This window comes from Tetrahymena thermophila, assembly GCF_000189635.1.
Source record: "Tetrahymena thermophila SB210 genomic scaffold scf_8254731, whole genome shotgun sequence".
NCBI lineage: Eukaryota > Ciliophora > Oligohymenophorea > Hymenostomatida > Tetrahymenidae > Tetrahymena > Tetrahymena thermophila.
The window spans coordinates 447,659-471,083 of NW_002476495.1; the positions used below are offsets into that span (position 1 = coordinate 447,659).

At 21.5% G+C, this 23,425-nt stretch overlaps 7 protein-coding genes across 7 annotated transcripts in view; 5 read left to right on the top strand and 2 right to left on the bottom strand. All coding sequences in view use genetic code 6, as the record gives it.

Moving 5' to 3' along the window:
* TTHERM_001273297 (hypothetical protein) overlaps positions 1 to 478 on the top strand; it is a gene marked incomplete at both ends in the record, with an annotated part of 1,050 nt that extends 572 nt beyond the window's left edge. Inside the window, one exon of the mRNA XM_012796443.1 lies at positions 1 to 478. This exon is cut by the window's left edge and continues 572 nt beyond it. Coding sequence (XP_012651897.1) covers positions 1 to 478 — 478 coding nt within the window.
* A 1,292-nt stretch (positions 479 to 1,770) lies between these two features.
* On the top strand, positions 1,771 to 11,134 carry TTHERM_001273308 (transmembrane protein, putative; the record flags this gene model as incomplete). The annotated part of the gene is made up of 22 exons (XM_012796444.1): positions 1,771 to 1,873; positions 1,926 to 2,093; positions 2,149 to 2,556; positions 2,616 to 2,747; positions 2,804 to 3,136; positions 3,208 to 3,461; positions 3,525 to 3,840; positions 4,036 to 4,600; positions 4,869 to 5,076; positions 5,130 to 6,474; positions 6,759 to 7,016; positions 7,059 to 7,339; positions 7,403 to 7,534; positions 7,590 to 8,543; positions 8,596 to 8,980; positions 9,108 to 9,925; positions 10,013 to 10,151; positions 10,200 to 10,388; positions 10,445 to 10,657; positions 10,708 to 10,920; positions 10,973 to 11,070; positions 11,117 to 11,134. The coding sequence occupies 22 exons, from the start codon at positions 1,771 to 1,773 to the stop codon at positions 11,132 to 11,134; spliced, it is 7,530 nt and encodes a 2,509-aa protein (XP_012651898.1).
* A 209-nt stretch (positions 11,135 to 11,343) lies between these two features.
* TTHERM_001273319 (transmembrane protein, putative) lies at positions 11,344 to 12,407 on the bottom strand (the record flags this gene model as incomplete). Its single annotated transcript, XM_012796445.1, has 3 exons — positions 11,344 to 11,706; positions 11,762 to 11,874; positions 12,077 to 12,407. The coding sequence occupies 3 exons, from the start codon at positions 12,405 to 12,407 to the stop codon at positions 11,344 to 11,346; spliced, it is 807 nt and encodes a 268-aa protein (XP_012651899.1).
* Positions 12,408 to 13,117: 710 nt separating this feature from the next.
* Positions 13,118 to 13,634, top strand: TTHERM_01538680 (kinase domain protein; the record flags this gene model as incomplete). Its single annotated transcript, XM_001029403.2, has 2 exons — positions 13,118 to 13,265; positions 13,339 to 13,634. 2 exons carry the CDS (start codon positions 13,118 to 13,120, stop codon positions 13,632 to 13,634), a joined length of 444 nt encoding a protein of 147 aa, XP_001029403.2.
* A 1,669-nt stretch (positions 13,635 to 15,303) lies between these two features.
* TTHERM_01538670 (regulator of chromosome condensation (RCC1) protein, putative) lies at positions 15,304 to 15,950 on the bottom strand (the record flags this gene model as incomplete). The annotated part of the gene is made up of 2 exons (XM_001029402.3): positions 15,304 to 15,881; positions 15,926 to 15,950. 2 exons carry the CDS (start codon positions 15,948 to 15,950, stop codon positions 15,304 to 15,306), a joined length of 603 nt encoding a protein of 200 aa, XP_001029402.2.
* Positions 15,951 to 16,518: 568 nt separating this feature from the next.
* Positions 16,519 to 16,905, top strand: TTHERM_001538671 (hypothetical protein; the record flags this gene model as incomplete). Its single annotated transcript, XM_012796446.1, has 1 exon — positions 16,519 to 16,905. The coding sequence occupies one exon, from the start codon at positions 16,519 to 16,521 to the stop codon at positions 16,903 to 16,905; it is 387 nt and encodes a 128-aa protein (XP_012651900.1).
* A 995-nt stretch (positions 16,906 to 17,900) lies between these two features.
* TTHERM_001538672 (hypothetical protein) lies at positions 17,901 to 23,231 on the top strand (the record flags this gene model as incomplete). Its single annotated transcript, XM_012796447.1, has 11 exons — positions 17,901 to 18,003; positions 18,056 to 18,223; positions 18,279 to 18,686; positions 18,746 to 18,877; positions 18,935 to 19,270; positions 19,327 to 19,595; positions 19,657 to 19,972; positions 20,167 to 20,696; positions 20,754 to 21,206; positions 21,260 to 22,650; positions 22,878 to 23,231. Coding segments are annotated over 11 exons (4,460 nt in total), but the record flags the coding sequence as incomplete, so codon positions are not given.
* Between the last annotated feature and the right edge of the window lie 194 nt (positions 23,232 to 23,425).

Below are 23,425 nucleotides of genomic sequence, written 5' to 3' on the forward strand. Positions count from 1 at the left end.
TTCCAGAATATTTTTTAATTAATTAAAAGTTTTTATTTTTTCATTTAAAATTCTTTAAGTGTAAATGGCTGGACTTGTAAAAAATGCGTAGGATTTAAGTATATAACCAGCTATCTTAAAATCCTCACCTGTTTAACTTAACAAAAAAATGGATTAAAATATAATTAATAATAACAATCTGGATAAGAATTTAGAAAATAACGAAGAAATATAATCAATTAGTATTATCTATCAAACTCCTAATGTGCTAGGCCAGCCACAAATTAATTCTTAAAAATAAATAAATTAGTAAATAAATAGAAGAAAAAGGAACTCTGTTTTTTCTTAAAGCATTTACAAGAGTAGTCGTAGTTTATAATCTACACGGCCAAGCAGAAAAACATCTAAAAAGTTGAACAATAATAATCTCAAACAAATATATATAACATAAACTAAAAGATAGTACGAATAGAAAAAGAAAGTCAAAATATTATTTTGATTCTTAGTAGATCATATTTAATCCCGAAACAATGAAACTAATTAAATTTAAAAAAATTCTAAATATTTGTCCTTTAAAGATTATAAATGAATTTTAAAATATTATAATAATAAATTGGTTCATTTTATCTTCTTTCATTTTAAAATAAATTAATAAAGAAGTGTCTTCATTATTTTAAGTTGACAAATTTTGTTTAATTATAGAAATATATATTTAATAAAGCTATCAAAAATCCATTTAAAAATAAACATTCAGTAATACAAATTTTTATTAATTTAAATTTACTGAATCAATAATATATATGTTCGAATTATTTTTTGAAAGAGATTTTAAGTTAAAAATTATAAAATTAAAATGGTAAAAATTATTTTATACTTAAGTAATTTTAAAAAAATTACTTTAAATTGATTATATTAAAAATTTTGAGGATAGTACTTTATTGTTATTAGAGGTAGCTTTCTAGATATATTTTAGATAAAAGAAAAGAATAAAAAACATCAAAAATAATAATTAATCAACATTTGAAGTTATTTAAAAAACTCTGACGAAATAATTCAATAATCTTAACCTATATTTGAATTAAAAATAGTAATAATAGAAGATTGAAAGAATATTTTTTAGTTTTTTTAGATAAATCTCTATAATAGGAGTGTAAATTTAAATCCTAAATTTGAATATAAGAAGAAAACAATAAGAAACATCAAACATAATAATTAATCAACATTTGAAGTTATTTAAAAAACTCCCCACGAAATAATTCAATAATCTTTCCTCAAAACAAACCTCTTTTTGAATTAAAAATAGAATAATAGAAGGTTGAAAGAATATTTTTTAGTTTTTTTAGATTAATTTCAATATAGAAGTTTATATTTAAATACTAAATTTGAGATATAAGAATAAAAGAAAAGAATGAGAAACATCAAAAATAATAATCGATAAACATTTATTTGAAGTAATTTAAAAAACTCTCCACGAAATAATTTAATAATCTTATCTCAAACCTATATTGAATTAAAAATAGTAAAAGAAAAGAATAAGAAACATCAAAAATAATAATCGATAAACATTTATTTGAAGTAATTTAAAAAACTCTCCACTAAATAACTCAGTAATCTTATCTCAAACCAAAATTGAATTAAAAATAGTAAAAGAAAAGAATAAGAAATATCAAAAATAATAATCGATAACCATTTGAAGTAATTTAAAAAACTCTCCACAAAATAATTCAATAATCTTAACCTATATTTGAATTAAAAATAGTAATAATATAAGGTTTAAAAAATATCTATTGTATGAGTAAATCATTCTTTACTTTGAATTTAACAGTCATAATCTTATTGTAATCAATACAAAACTTAAATGCTTAAATATGTTAAGCATTTTCTAGGCAGCACCGTAAGATTAAATTAATATTTTATTTCATTATGATATAAATTTTAAAAAACAGAGCCTAAATTTTTTGAGAACTATGTTATTTCTGGTAGTTTGAAGTTGCCTAAAACTAATATACTTTTGATAAACACTGTATTCTATTAAAACGGTGTATAGTCTGATAGTATAGTATATTACAATGATATTTCTAGTGAAATTGATAATATTGTGAATGTGGTTAAGAGTAAATTTAAATAAATAGTTTATACTTTTTTAAAACAATTTTTATTTTATTAAAGCTACCTACGTTATATTACAATTGGAGTATGTACATGAAAGAAATCAAATTTTAATTGTAAATACATAATAGATAATATATGTAGATCCTTATACTCTTGAACCTAAATAAACAATACCATTCAGTAATTTAGAAAGCATGCATTTAATGAAAGGATCTAGTTATTGTGTCTTAAAAGGTGCAACATATTTATTATATGTTGTTGACTTTGTAGAAGGAAAATTAATTCTATCTTTGAATGTTTTACCTTTTAATTCTGACTATGCTAATCATATTGCTTCTGCAAAGTTACTTTAGCTTTAAAATGGTTAGAATTTTATAGCAGTAATTGATTAGTATGGTGCTTACACTTGGTCAATTGATTTTAAAACTTTAGAATTCTCATTCAATGGATATTATTCGCTAGATCGTATAACTAATTTTTTAAGTCTTTTAAAGTATAATAATTCACTCTATTTTATTTTATAGGTTATAATTATAGCTTAATAGATTTCCACTAGAGTTATGATATTATATTTATAGCAGGAGCTAATCGTCAAATCAGTGCTTTCTAGATCATTAATTTATAAGCGAATTAGATAAAATTAATCAAGACTGATTGTAGATTAAATATAATAATAATTTTCATTATAAATTTCTTAAAATTTTAAAAATAGATCTACCAAATGGTAAATAAGGAGATGATATAGTCAATTTAAGCTTTACAAATTCTTAAAATAATTAAGGCACTTTATACATAAGCAGCTATGATTTTTTTTATAGAATAAATTTAAATTTTGTCTATAATTAGAATACAAATACATTTGATTCTTTTAGCTTTGCTAATATCAATCAACCTTTTACTGTTTAACTACCAGGAAGTCCAACTAATGAATGGTATTATTTAGAAGAAAATCAATAATTTTTAATGCCATACTACACTGGATTATTTGGATAATCAGCTCTATTTGTTTATTCATATAGTACAGACACTTAGCTCACTCGTTTTAGTAAAAATAAAATTTCAAAAATAAATTTATTTTAACCATTATACTATAAAATTAAGCTTTTATTTCTACAGGTTTTACAAAAATATTTAGTTTCTAACTCAATTAAGAAATATACTTTGTTGTTTCTACATTATTTGAAATTTAAGTCACTAAAGATTCTCCAAGTAACCTAAAATCTATCCTTACTTATCCTCTTGTTTAGTCAATCAAAGCAAGATAAAATACATTTGTTTCTGTAAAAAACTGTAATACTTGTTATATTGCTATGCATGATGCTACATACTTAGCATTTTATAAAGTAATGGACTCATCATTCACTCCTTAAGTAATTATTTCTTTCTTTCTATCTTAATCAAAAATATTAAAGTTATTATAAATATAAAAACAGGTATACGATTTAAGTTAAATAAATCTTAATACTGATTCTATAAGCTACAATATTGATCCCTACTAAGATATTAATCAAAATATTTGGGTTATTGTAGGAATACCTAATAAATAAAATAATGAAAATTTCTTATTTTATGCTTTAAGTATTACCTCTTAATAATAGTTTAAATTGCTCTCTGATAAAGTAGAGGAAAATAATCAAAATACAAGTTATGCTCTCTATTCCTAAGAAGATTAAGAAATCGTTGGAATAGCAGTTAATGGAAGTATTTTTGTTTGGAATTCTATAGACCTTACATTCAAATACTCAATAGGTAATATTACAATAAAATCAAACTTAAAATTCAAAATGAGAATTAATTTCATTTTAGATGGAAATAAACTAATGAAATATAAAATCCTATCCCAACAATTTTAAAAGTTTTTTTTCATTAATTTAAAAAAAATTATAATAAATATTTTAAAAATTATTTTATTTATTTATTTAAAAAATTAATTTTAATAAAAAGTGTCCAATTTTTCTGGTTCAATAATTGGTTAATTATTTCATGCTGATGATAATAAATTTCTAATAATGGTTTGTGGTGATAACAATTTAATTATCTATAATTTCTCTAAAAAAACATTTTAACAATTAATGAAACTATAGTCAAATCCATACTATTTAAATGTATTTAATAAAATTAATATGTTTGGAGTTGGAGATAATATGAGCGGAGATGTTTATTTATGTAATTTTAATACAGTTACTTAATAATTTGAATTATTTATACATTTCCAGTCTCCTTCTATAACAGATGCTGGAAATAATATTCAGTATATAGAAAAGACTTAGGTTTTATTTATTTAGTATTACTATAGTAATACATTTTTCCCTATTGGATAATGTCTTTAAAATTTGCCTAGTTGTACTTAGAAATGCTAAATGTAGTTTTATTTTAATACTTCTGAAACTGCTGATACTAAAAGTCTATATGGGATAGGTTCTTTAGAATAGCCTTTTACATCTTCTTTGAGTATAATTTCATCTTTACTTTTAGTAAATCTCTAGATTAAAATAAATATTTTACCAAAGTATTTTTCTATTTAAAAATAGGTTAAGTAATATTTCGAAATTAATAAACGGATTTGAAATTCTAAACGTCAATATATTAGTGAGCAACTAAAATTAGATGGTATTTTACAATGAACTGTTAACTTTATAAGTTTTTGCATAAACAAATTTAACAGTTTAGAGCTGGAATAATAATCAATTAGCTTAAATTAATGTAAATTAGTTGCTCCAATTCTCGGGTCTCTTTATGCTTAACATTGATAATATACTTATTAATTTTATTATTAGTAGCTCCTAATAAAAGTGTGGGGTCTATTTCGATGGTATTATTTCAAGTGCTACTATAGATAACATAAGTATATCTTCAACAGATGGTACATCTGATTGCTTCTTTCTTTAAATAAATAATTCTTTCTTGATTATTAAAAACATAAACATAAAAAATTTAGATTTTTCAAATACATCAACTTTAATAACAATCGTTAATTCTTAATAGGTAATTTTTTAAACTGTTAATTAAAAATGAAATATTTTTATTATATTAAATAGATTGCACTTTAAAATATTCTAATAGATAGCTGTAATATAAGTGAAAAATTCAGTATATTAACCTAAGAAAGCGATGTTAATGTTATTATTGATACTTTTATAATTTAAAATAATCTATGCGATATAAATTAAATTTACTATCCACAATTCTCTGGTTAGCTATTTGAAGCTGGTGAGTTCAATGTAGCTAATATGACAATATCCAATAATCAGTTTTGTAATTTATAGATATTCTCAACTGTCAGCACAATCTAACAAAAAAATTAAACATTTTAGTTCTAGAATATAACTATGTACAATAACTCATTTTATACAACACACAATTATCTCTTTTTTGATGCTATTTATTCAATAAATTCTCTTCCATAACACACTTTAAATATGAGTTATTTAAATTTTACTGACAATTCATACTTTCCCTCTTCTTAAGTTTAATCAGATATCTACCTCGGAATTACTTAATTAGTTCTAACTGAAAAAATTTTGTCAGTTTTTATAACTGAAGTTACAGTAAAAAACCAATAAGAAATAGCATTTTGTTCATTATCCTAATCTTCTCTAGTCTCAATTAGTAATATTTCTTGCTTAAATGACAAAAAATTTTTTGATAGTTTAGTCAATAGAGAGTATGGTGGATGTTTAATTTTCAATGAAATAAAAAAGATTAGCATAACTAATCTATAATCAAGCTATATAAAAGGAATAAATAATTCTATTTTGGCAATAATAAATTAAGCTTACACAAATTCAGTAATAAATTTATCAAAAGTTGTTATCACAAGTTCATATTTTGAATAAAATTAAACTAACTCCTAAGCTAATCCAATTTTAATTACTTCCACTTATTCTTCTAATATAACAATTAGCAACTCAATTTTTAGCTAAAATAGATTAAATGCAACTCCTGATACCTAAACTTATTCAACTTCTTCAATTCAGGTAATTAATCCATTAGGTTCTATATATTTAGATAATAACCAATATATTAATTCAGTATCTAATAGTATCTTTAATTTTCAATATATAATTGGTCTTAATATAACTATGATTAATGCTAATTGCAAGCAATCTTCATTTAATATCACAGATAATGTAACAACTTTAATATAATAAGGAGGTTGTTTAAGGGCTAAATCAAAAAATTTGTAGATTTTTTCTTCTAATTTTAGCCAATCCACAGCAAGCTAAGGCTCGTTTATTTACTTAGAGAGTCTAAGTTCAGAAACAAATATTTATATAGAAAAATCTTCATTTGTAGAAGGTTATGCTTAGAATGATGGTGGTGCATTATACATAAATTCGCAAAACTCAAATTTAAATTTTGTGTGTAATTCATCTACATTTAGTAATATCTATACACTTAGTTCTTCTTCTTCCTCGATTTCAATAATGTAAATTATTTTAATTTAAGATAAAAATGGTAACTTTGTATAAATGCGCATCTGGCGTACCGTGCACTAGTGCGCGGAATCAAAAATTTAAAAAATGCATACTTAATAAAAATATTTATTAACATAAAGTTATTACCATAAAAAAATGAAAATTAAATATAATTTAAAATTTTTTTTTAATCAATATTCAGATAATCAGAAAATTAGAATTTATTTAACTAAATTCTATTCTATGAAGGAGATTTAATCAATATTTTAGGCTAGACCAACTCATATTTTTTGAATACCTAAAATTCTAATGTTACTCTTTTTAATATTCATAATAATAACTTTAACTAAACTTATCCTGATTATTTGAATAAAATAACAAATCTATCTGTCATCTAATCAGTGTCATTTTTCTAACTTTAAAAATCTATGCTCTCAATTATTGATTGTGGATTTTAAAATTTAATAGTAAAAAATTTACAAAATACTTCCCCTCTTCTAATTAATGGTATTAATACGAGTATTATGATTTAAAGATTAATAATTAAAGACTCTACGTTTTCCACATACTTAATTAGTGTCAATTAAGGATCTCTAACTATTGAAGATTCTTAATTTATAAATATAAATTAGATATCCTCAAAACGAGTATTACAATCCTAGAATCCTCTGATAAATTCAGGAGCACTTATATCATTATATTAATCTAAATTATAAATATAATAATAAACAATATTTTAGAAAATAATTTGCATGCTATGCTTTGGCTCTATACTTTAGTTGAACTAAACACAATTTTTTATATCTGACTCTATGTTTTTAGAATCAAAAGTGATTAAAATAATTTAATATCATACAAGCTTTTATGTAATTTAAATATTTATTTAAAAATAGGCCAATAGCGGAGGTGCTATATCAGTTAATGGTTTGGTTTCTAATCTTAATTATATACAAAATACTCAAATAATTGGAAATACTGCCATATCAGATGGAGGAGCTATGTTTTTAAAAGCCTAAAATGATGATGTAATATCACTTTTTTAAAAAAATAATTTAAAATTTTTAATCACACTAAAAATAGGTTTTTACTTTAACTTTGTCTAATTGCTAATTTACTGACAATCAATCTTTAAATGGAAGTGGTGGGGCTTTATTTATTAGCTCAGAAAGTGAATCAACAGTACAGTAATAGATCAAAATTTAAAAAACAAATCTATCAAATAACAAAGCAGTTATCGGAGGATGCATTAATAATCTAGGTATAAATCCAGTTATAGACTCTTAAAGCCTTATATTAAATAACTAGGCCACTCTTTATGGAGATAATATCAATTCATATCCTGATCATTTAGGTTTGATCATGACTACAGATTTAAATAAATATTTCAATTAGTCAACTAATTCTTTAATTTTATCAAATTTTAAAAGTGGAGCATAAATTCCAGATATAATCTTTTAGCTAAAAGATTAAACAGCTTAACCAATATTTCCATTAGATGCTGATAAAATAATGATTTAAGCATAATTTAGCATCAAAACAAAAAATCTATCAAATTATTACATTAGAGGAAATTCTACAGCATTTGTTGATTTAAAATAAAAATAATTTGTTTTTTAAGGTATGTAATTAATAGGGATTCCAAATTCATAAGCAATAATTGAGTTCAAATCTGATGTTATAAAAACTTTAAATAAATAAACTAATTAATTTGAGTCTAACTATTCTTATGAATTAGAAGTTTATTTTAGAAGTTGTAATTATGGTGAAATTGAGAATTTTTACAATACATATACAGAATGTGTTGTCTGTGAATAAGATAAATACTCTCTCGATACATAATAATGTTATTAATGTCCTTCTGGAGCAAAATGCAAAAATGGAATTATATATGTAAATTAAGGATTCTGGAGAAAAGATGAAAGTAGTCCTCTTGTTATAGAATGTGTAAATAAGCCTTCAAACTGTATTGGAAATACTTATGGTAATTAAGCATGCTTAGAAGGTTACATAGGACCTCTATGTGAAGAATGTGATGTAAATACAATTTTTTAAATATTACTTAAACAATAAATTTAAAATTAATAAGATTCATGGAAGCTATTGGGGAGAAAGCTATTCTAAAGTTGGATCTCATCAATGTGGGTAATGTAAAGAATTGAGTAATTTATTGTGGAAAGCAATCTTAATAGTAATCTGGACATTATTTTCAATTCGACTTGCCATAAAAGGAGACTTAGAGGAATAAACAATAAATGCTTTTGAAGTAGCTCTGAAAAGACACTTATTAAAGAATAATCAAATCACTTCCTTAAAAGAGACTAAATATTAATCTAAATTAAATGTCAAATATGATAACCAAAAAGATAGAAAATCTCAAAATGGAGAAAAAGCTAGTGTTTATATTAAAGTATTCATAAACTATTTACAAATAATAGGATCAATTATTACTTTCAATATAAAATTAACTACAGGTAAAAAAAATTAAAATTTTTTAATTTTAAAATTATTAATTTATCAATCAAGATTATTTATTTATTTATTTATATAAACTAAATTTTTTAAGATGAAAATAATATTTATAATTTTATCAAACAAAAGATATATTTGATACTTCATAGTATTTAGGAACACCTGTAAGATAATAAATGAATTCCGCTGAATGTATATTAAAGGATATATAAACAGATATACCAATGATATATCTTAAACTACTATTTACTCTAATGGTTCCAATTGGCTATTTAATGGTGTTTGTACTTAGTTTAATTTTATAAAGGGTATTTACAAATATACAAGTTCGTTATTATTCTATTTGTACTGCTGCAATCTTTATATTTATTTTAGTTTAGCCTGATTTAGTTTCTCAAATGATAGCTCTTCTATCATGCAGGGTAATTGGAGATTCTAGTTATATACTCTATAATATAACTTATGAATGCAACACTAGCCAATACTAGACCTATAGTTCTACCTTAGTAGCTCCTTGCTTATTAGTGTTTGCTTTTATTATACCTATTGGACTTTTTTATATACTATACAGAAATAAAAATGACTTGCAAAACATTTAAGTATATAAGAAATATGGCTTTTTATACAGAGAATATAAAAGCCAAAAATATTATTGGGAATCCGTGAAAATTTTAGAAAAAATGATAATCATTATAGTTCTTAATTTCTATTCCCAAGATATTAATGTTAAAGGAGTGCTAATTTTTATAGTGGTTTCTCTCTATGGGATAGCATCTAGTGTTTTATAACCCTATCGTTTGAGTGGGTACAATACAGTTGATTTCTATCAAACAAACGTGTGTGCAGTTTCTGTATTACTTTGTTTATTCATTAGCAATAATCCCTTCAGTTATTACGTAATGGTTTCTATTATACTTATAATCACAATCAATGCTTGGTTTATTATTGTAATATTTAAAAGAGTTATTATAGGACTTATAATGTAATTTAAGAATGTTATCATTTCATTTTTTTAAAAATTTTCTTATACAAAGTTGCTTGCTCAAAAGTTTCAAAAATAAAAATTAAATCCGTAATTGAAAGCTAAAATAAAAAGAATTTTTTAAGAATTTTTAAATCTTAGTGAAGAGCAAAAGTATGATCTTTTATTATCTGGCTTAAAGATATAAATAGGTATTAAAACTCTTGTTATTTGTTATATTTAATATATTTAATTTATAGGTAAAAATCATAAAAGACTATTTAAAGATTAGTAGATTAATTAAACTATTAAATAAAATAAACTAAATGACTTAGCTACCCAAAATCAACAAAAATTAAACTCTGAAAGAGATTACTTTTATAAAGATAATATAAGTAGCCCAAATACTGTATCTACACGCATGATAAACTAATCACCTATTTTTTTATGTAATATTTTAATATTTTTTTTTAATCATTAAATTTTTAAATTAAATATTAATTAGAATTCGAAGAATTAAATTTAGTAAAGAATTAGAAAGATATTTAAAAAGATAAAGATGATAACACTAATAAATTAATAAAACTAAAAAAAAAATACTTAGCTATTGAAAATTAACACAAATTAAACTCTGAATACGATTACATTGATAAAGATAATGAAAATAACCCAAATACTGTTTATAGCAGCTAGATAAACTAATCTCCTCTTTTTAAATGTAAAAAAAATAGTTTTTTTTAATCATTAAATTTTTTAATTAAATATTAGAATTTGAAGATTTAAATTTAGTAAGTAAATAAAAAGATATTTAAAAAGATAAAGATGATAACACTAATAAATTAATAAAACTAAAAAAAAAATACTTAGCTATTGAAAATTAACACAAATTAAACTCTGAATACGATTACATAGATAAAGATAATGAAAATAACCCAAATACTGTATATAGCAGCTAGATAAACTAATCTCCTCTTTTTTAATGTAAAAAAAATAGTTTTTTTTTTAATCATTAAATTTTTTAATTAAATATTAGAATTTGAAGAATTAAATAAAGCAATCGATTAGAAAGAGAGTTAAAAAGATAAAGAGGATAACTCTAATGAATAAATAAAATAAAATTCTGTTAACCAGGTGGATAAAGATAATAATTTAATTTATTTTACTAAATATGAAATAGATAATAAGTTAAATATGAAAATATTATTAAATGTTTATAATACATATTATTTTTTTGTTTTTAACTATAAAGATTTATCAATATTAAAGTTCATTTTTCCCTATTAATAATATATTTATATTAAATATTAAGCTTTATTTGTTCTGTAAGTAAAATAAAAAACTAATTATTTTTATTTAGGAATATTATTAAAAGTATTTAAAATAAATATATTATGAAATATTACTTCAAAGACTAAAAAATTAAAATGTTTTTATTACATTTTTTTTTTCCAAAAATATACTGATATTTAATATTAATTTGGGTTTATTTATTTATTTTTTTTAATTAATTTAATATATAAATAATTAATATAATAAAAACATAACAAACATATCATAAATCAACCACTCTTTTGAATTAAAACTTTAATTTTCTTAATAGTTTTATTAATAATTGATTTAAAATTAAACTAAATTTGAATGATATAAACTTAAATATATAGTTTAAAATTTATAAAGTTTAATTTTCATTTATTTTATTAGGTAGTAGTTATGTTTGAAATACCTAATGTGCTTCCTAAATTGGTATATATTAAGTATATTATAAAGCTATTTTATTTATAAATAAAAAATTACAAACTCTTTATTATAAAAATAAATTTACAAGAAGATTGTAATGATAGTTCAAATTAAATTGTGATTTAGTTTAATCACAAGAATTGCTGTCTTGAGCCAAATATCTCTCTACTTATTTCTCTAAATTTTCTATGCCTAATTCTTGAAAATAAAATAAATTTTAATGATGAATAAACTAACTAACTTTGTTTAAATTTAAATTTAGTTGAAGCAGAAAATTAAAATATCGTATTATCAAAAGATTGCATAACACTATTAAAACCTTAAGCTAGCTTTTTCATAAATTTTAAACTTTATTTATTGGCATTTGATTATAAATTATGAATTCAATATTATAATTTACTCAATTCATCAAATGAAGATTGATATCTTAATTAAAAAGTCGTTAATTTAAGTTAGTAAGTAAGTATCGTGAATAGAATTAAGAGATTCTGCTAATTATGCTTTAACTTTGGCTGACATTGCTTAATATTCCTATTTATATAGCTTCTTTTCTACTAATATTTGCAAAACTTTTATTGTTATTTATAATCTAAAGTTATTATTTATTTATTTTTATAAACAAAACAAAAACTGATTTAAAAATAGATAGATATTAATTAAATAAAAGATTTGAATATTTACAATGAATGAATGTACTGAATATAAAAAATTTTATAATCTTCTCTAAACATGTATTAAATTTCATATTTAATAAATTTTAGTAACTAAGTATATTTGAATAGCAAATTATTTTATTAATGTTGTGCAAATTTTATCAATAAACCATAGATAATTTTATAACTTTTGTTGATTTATCTATCAGTCATTTGTATATCTTATAAAAGTAATTATATTTACAATTAATTATTACATGACATAACAATAATTAAAATAATTTTATTAATAATTACATGCCTATGTAAGGTATCTATCTACTCTAAGCAAATCAAATTTGCATATAAGATTTTACTAAATTAAATTCACTAAAAAATAAAAAAAATTTACTCTCCTTTAAAATATTTTTATAAATCCTAAAAACTATTTTCATGATTAATTATTTTATTAGAGGGTCAGATTCAAAAGTTTTTTTCTAAATAATGATAGAAGCCATATTAAAATAGAATTTAACCCAAATAATTTATTTTGGTACATACATAAAAATATTTAGTTTTATGATTGCTTAGGAGCTTCAATTAAATTATTTTATATTAGATATCAAAAATATGTGGATGAGTTTAAGTTAACAAAAAAAATAAATTTAAAGTTAACTTTGATGATGTAAAATAGTTTTATTTATTTATCAATTAATTAATTAGACGACTTTGTTGTTTGAAGGAAGAGGTTTAATAAAGATATAAATTTAGATAAATATATGAAAAATAGTAAATCCATTAAATTATAAATGTAAAATAGAATTTTTGAAGGAGAAAAGAGTAAATACTAATAAAATAGAAATCTCTAAATATAAGGAGGATAAGCCTCTATATATTTTGCAATCGATTTAAAAAATTATTAGCAGGTAGTTATTAAGGAATACTTTAAGGATTCAAGTAATACATAATTTTTTATATTTTTTGGTTACTTTTTTATGGTAAACGTTAAAATAATTCTTTTAAATAAAAGGTTTTTAAGTAGATTATGCAGTCTTAAAAAAGATTTAAGATAAATATTCTGAAAACTTAGAATATTTAGTCAAAATTTATGACTAAAGTAGTGAAAACGAAAAAATGAAATTCATAGTAATTGAATACTGTAATCAAGGGGATCTCTACAAGTATCTCATTAAAAAATAACAAGAAGTTTAGACTTTGGAATAAGCAATAAAAGTTATAGATATTGCAATTTAAATTACTAAAGGCATGATGATATTAAAAGAATTAAACCTGGCGATAGAGATTTAAAACCTTAAAATATATTGATCCAAAATGATGGAAAAAAAATAATTGCTAAAATATCAGATTAAGGACTAACTAAAGAGGTATAATGTGATTTAAAATCATTAATACGAACACCAAATTATATGGCTCCTGAAATACTATCTGCTAAGAAGAAAGGCTCAGTATATGACAATAAAATAGACGTTTGGTCTTTTGGATTAATTTTATATAAAATGTTTACTTGCAAGTAAATATTTAAAGGCGATTAAAAATAGATTTTAAATTCACTTAAAAAAAAACTTCTGATAAAATATGGATATATACATGGCGCTTATGATGTGGACTAATCAATTTATAAATGTATTGTTTTAGGTGATAGTATTTTTGTAATTCTTTCACCTTTACTATTATAATTTATTTTAAAATTTAATGATAGAGATTGTATTTAATATTTTAAAAATTTAAGTATAATAAGGAAAGAAGTAGTTAGAAGAATAAATAGATATCTTGATTGATCTGCTTGAAGATAATCCTTAAATGTAAAATAATTTAGTTAGAGGTGTTATACAAAACCTGTTTCAAAATTATGTTTCTGCAAAAAATATATTTGAGGTAATATAAATATTTCTTAATAATTTAATTTAGCAATAAAGAAACAAAAATTTAAATGAGGTTGATGAGCTAATTCTAAAATAATAAACCATAATTATAAAACAAAATTTAAAGCTAACTTTTATATAGTAGTATACCGTCGGTGCTCTTTAATAAGAGAAAAAAAAATAATTATTTTGCTTAAAAATTCTCTTATTAAATTAAAAAAAATAAAGGAAATTACGTTAATTGAATTTAAATTTTATGATAAACTACGTTTATTTTTTTTATGTATATCCTATTTATATATATAATTTTTTATGCTCTTTCCAGTCATATATCTATAATTGTTACATCTTTCTTAGTTTAAAAGTTATAATAAATTAAGTAGATTGTTGGGTTTTACGATATTTTTTTCTTAAATAACAAGTTAAAATTATAAGCAAATAAACAAACAAACATACAATAAGTATTTAGATTAAAATTATCTTTTAAAAATGTAAACTAAATTAAAGTTTGTTAAAATTATGAATTTGAGTGATAATAAAATTATATTTTTTAATGAGTTTTTGTTCTAACAATTTGTAATTAATTTTTCATTTTGTTTAACTGATTAGCTAAAATTCTTTTTTACTTGCTTAGCTCTCATTGTCTTAACTTTGCGAAATTGTTAGAGAATAGCTAAAAGTTTTCAATAATACTTAATGCCTTTTTAAGCTGTTACTTCATTTATTCATTTTAAAGTTATTAGATATTATTTTTTAATTAGAGTGCTGATATTTAAACTTCTTTATCTTCTAAATTTAATTGTAGATCAGCAATATCTCTCTCTTTTTATGATAATTATATTGAAAGGCTTTAAATATGAGAATCAAACTTTTAATCTTCAAAATTTGTTTTGGTTTGTAATATTTATTTTTGCTATGACTATTGTGGTTGAATTTAATGTGAGTTATTCAATTTACTAAAGATTTAATTAATTATTTTCCTTTTCTGACCCAGAAAACTTCTTTTTTGATTTTATTCTTATTAATGATTAGAATCTTCTGTTTTAGCTAATAATTATTCAAATTTTTTAACTTTATTTCGTATATTGACATCATTTTATAATTCTTAGTACTCAGTTTTAAATTTACTGATACTAGTAAGAATAGAATTATTTATTTTGCTAACTAAAATTATTATTGCTTTAGCAAGAATGGTGTTAGTTAGATAGAGGTTTTTAACTCTATTTATTTATTTATTTATTTATTTATTTATTTATTTATTTATTGATATTGATTGTTTCAGTATTGGTAACAAAATGAGGAAAGTTTATAAATTAATCGCCAATATGATAAGAAAAAGTTTCATAATTTGTAGAGCTTTGAGCAGTTGGTTGTGGAGTTAAAAATCTTACATTTCCTGTATTTTATTACTAAAATTATCTATTTTATTCAAAACTCTCATTTTAAGCCAATGCATTAGAAATATTTAATTCACTTTACTTTATTTCTTAATCAAAATAAATAGGGGCTTTATCAGAAATAAAATAAGATATCTATTATTTGTTTACTTGCTTTAAACTCTACTAAAAATTTTCAAAAAAATTATCTTTATCGCTTATAAGATTAAATTGATGCTAATCTAGATTAGCTTCACTTTCGCTTTAATTTATATCTTATGTAAATTGTTTATCTCCTCTAATATTTAGTTGTTCTTAATAAATGTTTTTGCTTTATTCTTTAAAATATAATTCTTACTCTTTAAAGCTTTGGTATTATTCATTGAAGCTATAATTATTTTCTTTAAAGCTTTGATTTGATTCTTTAAAACTTTAATTTTCTTAATTAAAACTTAAATTCTGTTTATCTGTTTTAAACTTATTCTAATTTTGCTAATTATCTTATTTCTTTTAATTATTTTGTAAGAGCTAATTTTTAGGGAATAACATAAAGTCTTACTTATTTTTTTAAATTCTTTCAAATTCTCTGGCCACTATTGATAGCTTTTCTCGTTAATTATTATGATGATTTTATCTTGAATTATATTTTTGAGAAAACTAAGAATAGTGTTCGTTCAAAAAATTAGGTGTTTTCGTTAATTAAAATTAAAATTTTTGCTATGAAATTGATGTTAAAACATCCTTATCAGATGTGGCAGATTATTAGGAAGTTTTAATGATAGCCATTTAAATTTGTGCTTCATTGCTAGTTAAGGATATTTAAGATGAAAACAAAAATACAAGCATGAAAATTGAATGGATAATTGTTGCTATTACTGGATTTTTAATAGCATAATTTACTATTTTTATTATTAAAAGTCTCATAGTATCTATTTAGTTAAATCACTAGTAATGTCCATTAAAAATAAAAAGAGTAAATCTTAGGTATAACCAAAATCCTCACCTGAATAACTTTACAAAAAAATGGATTAAAATATAGTTAATAATAACAATCTGGATAAGAATTTAGATAATAACGAAGAAATATAATCAATTAGTATTATCTACCAAGCTCCTAATGCACAAGGCCAGCCACAATTTAATTCTTAAAAATAAATAAAATGGTAAATAAATAGAAGAAAAAGGAACTCTGTTTTTTCTTAAAGCATTTACAAGAGTAGTCATAGTTTATAATCTACACGGCCAAGCAGTAAAAAAATCTAAAAAGTTGAACAATAATTATCTCAAACAAATATATATAACATAAACTAAAACCTAGATAGTACGAATAGAAAATGAAAGTCTAAATATTATTTTGATTCTTAGTAGATCATATTTAATCCCGATACAGAAAGAAAAGAATGAAACTAATTAAATTTAAAAAGATTCTAAATATTTGTTCTTTAAAGATTATAAATGAATTTTAATATATTATAATAATTAATTGGTTCATTTTATTTCCTTTCTTTTAAAAAAATTAATATATAAGTATTTTCATTATTTTGAATTGACAAATTTTTTTTAATTCTAGAAACATGTATTTAATAAAGCTATCTAAAATCCATTTAAAAATAAGCATTCAGTAATTCAAATTTTTATTAATTTAAATTTACTGAATCAATAATATATATGTTCGAATTATTTTTTGAAAGAGATATTAAAGTTTAAAATTATAAAATTAAAATGGTAAAAATTATTTTATACTTAAGTAATTTTAAAAAAGTTACTTTAAATTTTTTATATTAAAAATTTTGAGGATAGTATTTTATTGATTAGAGGTAGCTTTCTAGATATATATTTTAGATAAAAGAAAAGAATAAGAAACATTAAAAATAATAATAAATAAACATTTGAAGTTATTTAAAAAACTCACCACCAAATAATTCAATAATCTTATATCAAAACCTATATTTGAAATATAATTAGTAAAATAAAAGAATAAGAAACATCAAAAATTGTAATTAATTAATCAATATTTGAAGTTATTTAAAAAATTCTCTGCGAAATAATTCAATAATCTTATCTCAAAACCTCTTTTTGAATTAAAAATAGAATAATAGAAGGTTGAAAGAATATTTTTTAGTTTTTTTAGATTAATTTCAATAATAGAAGTGTACATTTAAATCCTAAATTTGAGATATAAGAAGAAAAGAAAAGAATAAGAAACATCAAAAATAATAATCGATAAACATTTGAAGTAATTTAAAAAACTCTCCACGAAATAATTCAATAATCTTAACCTATATTTGAATTAAAAATAGTAATAATAGAAGGTTTAAAAAATATCTATTAATATGAGTAAATCATTTTTTACTTTGAATTTAACAGTAATAATCTTATTGTAATCAATACAAAACTTAAATGCTTAAATATGTTAAGCATTTTCTAGGCAGCACTGTAAGATTAAATTAATATTTTAATTCATTATGATATAAATTTTAAAAAACAGAACCTAAATTTTTTGAGGGATATATTGCTTCTAATTATTTGAAGTTGCCTAACACTAATATACTTTTGATAAACACTGTACTTTATTAAAACGGTGTATAGTCTTAGAGTATAGTATATTACAATGATCTTTCTAATGAAATTGATAATATTGTGAATGTGGTTAAGAGTAAATTTAAATAAATATTTTATACTTTTTTAAAACAATTTTGATTTTATTAAAGCTAAATACGTTATATTTCAAATGGAGTATGTACAAGAAAGAAATCAAATTTTAGTTCTGAATTCATAATAGCTAATATACGTAGATCCTTATACTCTTGAATCTAAATAAACAATACCATTCAGTAATTTAGAAAGTATGCATTTAATGAAAGGATCTAATTATTGTGTCTTAAAAAGTTCAACATATTTATTATATGTTGTTGACTTTATAGAAGGAAAATAAATTCTATCTTTGAATATTTCACCTTTTAATTCTGACAGTGGTAATCATATTATTTCTGCAAAGTTACTTTAGCTTTAAAATGGTTAGAATTTTATAGCAGTAATTGATTAGTATGGTGCTTATACTTGGTCAATTAATTTTAAAACTTTAGAATTCTCATTCAATGGATATTATTCGCCAGATCGTATAACTAATTTTTTAATTCATTTAAAGTATAATATTTCACTCTATTTTATTTTATAGGTTATAATTATAGCTTAATAGATTTCCACAAGAGTTATGATATTATATTTTTAGCAGGAGCCTATTGTCAAATTAGTGCTTTCTAGATCATTAATTTATAAGCGAATTAGATAAAATTAATCTTGGCTGATTGTAGATTAAATATAATAATAATTTTCATGATAAATTTCTTAAAATTTTAAAAAATAGATCTACCAAGTGGTCAATCAGGAGATGGTATAGTCAGTTTAAGCTTTATAAATTCTTAAAATAATTAAGGCAGTTTATACATAAGTAGTAGCTAAACGTTTATTTATAGAATAGATTTAAATTTTGTCTATAATTAGAATACAAATACATTTGATTCTTTTAGCTTTGCTAATATCAATTAACCTCTTACTGTTCAACTACCTGGAAATCCATATTATGAATGGTATCATTTGGAAGAAAGTCAATAATTTGTAATGCCATACTACACTGGATTCTTTTAATAATCAGCTCTATTTGTTTATTCATATAGTACAGACACTTAGCTCACTCGTTTTAGTAAAAATAAAATTTCAAAAATAAATTTACTTTAACCATTATACTATAAAATTAAGCTTATATTTCTACAGGTTTTACAAAAATATTTAGTTTCTAACTCAATTAAGAAATATACTTTGTTGTTTCTACATTATATAATATTTAAGTCACTAAAGATTCTCCTAGTAACCTAAAATCTATCCTTACTTATCCTCTTGTTTAGTCAATCAAAGCAAGATAAAATACATTTTTTTCTGTAAAAAACTGTAATACTTGTTTTATTGCTATGCATGATGCTACATACTTAGCATTTTATAAAGTAATGGACTCATCATTCACTCCTTAAGTAATTATTTCTTTCTTTATCTTAATCAAAAATGTTAAAGTTATTATAAATATAAAAACAGGTATATGATTTAAGTTAGTTAAATCTTAATACTGATTCAATAAGCTTCAATATTGATCCCTACTTAGATATTAATCAAGCTATTTGGGTTATTGTAGGATTACCTTAAAAATAAAATAATGAAAATTTCTTATTTTATGCTATAAATATTATCTCTTAATAATCGTTTCAATTGTTCTCTGATATAGTAGAAGAAAATAATCAAAAAACAAGTTATGCTCTCTATTCCTAAGAAGATTAAGAAATCGTTGGAATAGCTGTTAATGGAAGTATTTTTGTTTGGAATTCTATAGACTTTTCATTCAAACACTCAATAGGTAATCTTACAATAAAATCAAACTTAAAATTCAAAATGAGAATTAATTTCATTTTAGATGAAAATAAACTAATGAAATATAAAATTCTATCCCAACAGTTAAATGTTTTTTTTCATTAATTTTAAAAAAATAATAATAAATTATTTTTAAAATTATTTAATTTATTTATTTAAAAAATTAATTTTGATAAAAAGCGTCCGATTGTTCTGACTCAATAATTGGTTAATTATTCCATACTGATGATAATAAATTTCTAATAATAGTTTGTGGTGATTACAATATAATTATCTATAATTTCTCTAAAAAAACATTTTAACCATTAATGAAGCTAAAGTCAAATCCATACTATTTAAATGTATTGAATAAAATTAATATGTTTGGAGTTGGAGATTAAATGAGCGGAGATGTTTATTTATGTAATTTTAATACAGTTACTTAATAATTTGAATTATTTATGCATTTCCAATCTCCTTCTTTAACAGATGCTGGAAATAATATTCAGTATATAGAAAAGACTTAGGTTTTATTTATTTAATATTACTATAGTAATACATTTTTCCCTATTGGATAATGTCTTTAAAACTTACCTAGTTGTACTTAGAAATGCTAAATGTAGTTTTATTTTAATACTACTGAAACTATTGATACTAAAAGTCTATATGGGATAGGTTCTTTAGAATAGCCTTTTACATCTTCTTTGAGTATAATTTCATCTTTACTTTTAGTAAATCTTTAGATTAAAATAAATATTTTACCAAAGTATTTTTCTATTTAAAAATAGGTTTAATAATATTTCGAATTAATAAACGGATTTGAAGTTTTAAACGTTAATTTATTACTTAGCAACTAAAATTAGATGGTATTTTATAATGAACTGCTAACTTTATAAGTTTTTGCATAAACAAATTTAACAATTTAGAGCTGGAATAATAATCAATTAGCTTAAATTAATGTAAATTAGTTGCTCCAATTCTCGGGTCTCTTTATGCTAAACATTCATGATATACTTATTAATTTTATTATTAGTAGCTCCTAATAAAAGTGTGGGGTCTATTTCGATGGTATTATTTCAAGTGCTACTATAGATAACATAAGTATATCTTCTACAGTTAATACATCTGATTGCTTCTTTTTTTAAATAAATAATTCTTTCTTGATTATTAAAAATATAAACATAAAAAATTTAGATTTTTCAAATACATCAACTTTAATAACAATCGTTAATTCTTAATAGGTAATTTTTTAAACTTTAAATTAAAAATAAAATATTTTTATTATATTAAATAGATTGCACTTTAAAATATTCTAATAGATAGCTGTAATATAAGTGAAAAATTCAGTATATTAACCTAAGAAAGCGATGTTAATGTTATTATTGATACTTTTATAATTTAAAATAATCTATGCGATATAAATTAAATTTACTATCCAGAATTATCTGGTTAGCTATTTGAAGCTGGTGAGTTCAATGTAGCTAATATGAAAATATCCAATAATCAGTTTTGTAATTTATAGATATTCTCAACTGTCAGCACAATCTAACAAAAAAACTATACCTTTTAGTTCTAGAATATAACTATGTACAATAACTCATTTTATACAACACACAATTATCTCTTTTTTGATGCTATTTATTCAATAAATCCTCTTCCCTAACACACTTTAAATATGAGTTATTTAAATTTCTCTGATAATTCTTACTTTCCCTCTTCTTAAGTATAATCAGACATCTACCTTGGAATTACTTAATTAGTTCTAACTGAACAAATTTTTTCAGTTTTTATAAATGAAGTTACATTAAAAAACCAATAAGAAATAGCATTTTGTTCATTATCCTAATCTTCTTTAGTCTCAATTAGCAATATTTCTTGCTTAAATGACAAAAAATTTTTTGATAGTTTAGTCAATAGAGAGTATGGTGGATGTTTAATTTTCAATGAAATAAAAAAGATTAGCATAACTAATCTATAATCAAGCTATATAAAAGCAATAAGTAATTCTATTTTAGTAATAAGAAATTAAGCTTACACGAATTCAGTAATAAATTTATCAAAAGTAGTTATCACAAGTTCATATTTTGAATAAAATTAAACTAACTCCTAAGCTAATCCAATTTTAATTACTTCCACTTATACTTCTAATATAACAATAAGCAACTCAATTTTTAGCTAAAATAGATTAAATGCAATTCTTAATACCTAAACTTATTCAACTTCTGCAATTCAGGTAATTAATCCATTAGGTTCTATATATTTAGTTAATAACCAATATATTAATTCAGTATCTAGTAGTATCTTTAATTTTCAATATATAATTGGTCTTAATATAACTATGATTAATGCTAATTGCAAGCAATCTTCATTTAATATCACAGATAATGTAACAACTTTAATATAATAAGGAGGTTGCTTAAGGGCTAAATCAAGCAATTTGTAAATTCTTTCTTCAAATTTTAGCAAATCCACAGCAAGCTAAGGCTCGTTTATTTACTTAGAGAGTCTTAGTTCAGAAACAAATATTTTTATAGAAAAATCTTCATTTACAGAAGGTTATGCTTAGAATGATGGTGGTGCATTTTACATAAATTCACAAAACTCAAATTTAAATTTTGTGTGTAAATCATCTAACTTTAGTAATATCTATACACTTAGTTCTTATTCTTCCGCGATTTCAATAATGTAAATTATTTAATTTAAGATAAAAATGGTAACTTTGTATAAATGCGCACTAGTGCCCAGAATCAAAAATTAAAAAAATGCGCACTTAATTTTAAATTTTAATTTTTTTTGAGCACCATGTGTGCATTTAATCTATGATTCGATAAATATTAATTAACACAAAGTTATTACCATAAAATAATGAAAATTAAATATAATATTAATTTTTTTTTTTAATCAATATTCAGATAATCAGAAAATTAGAATTTATTAAACTAGATTCTATTCTATTAAGGAGAGTTAACCAATATTTTAGGCTAAGCCAACTCAAATTTTTTGAATATCTAAAATTCTAATGTTACTCTATTTAATATTCATAATAATAATTTTAACTTAACCTATCCTGATTATTTGAATCAAATAACAAATCTATCTGACATCTAATCAGTGTCATTTTTCTAACTCTAAAAATCTATGTTGTCGATTGTTGATTGTGGATTTTAAAATTTAATAATAAAAAATTTACAAAATACTTCCCCTCTTCTAATTAATGGTATTAATACGAGTATTATAATTTAAAGATTAATAATTAAAGACTCTACGTTTTCCACATACTTAATTAGTGTCAATTAAGGATCTCTAACTATTGAAGATTCTTAATTTATAAATATAAATTAGATATCCTCAAAACGAGTATTACAATCCTAGATTTCTCTGATAAATTCAGGAGCACTTATATCACTATATTAATCTAAATTATAAATATAATATTAAACAATATTTTAGAAAATAATTT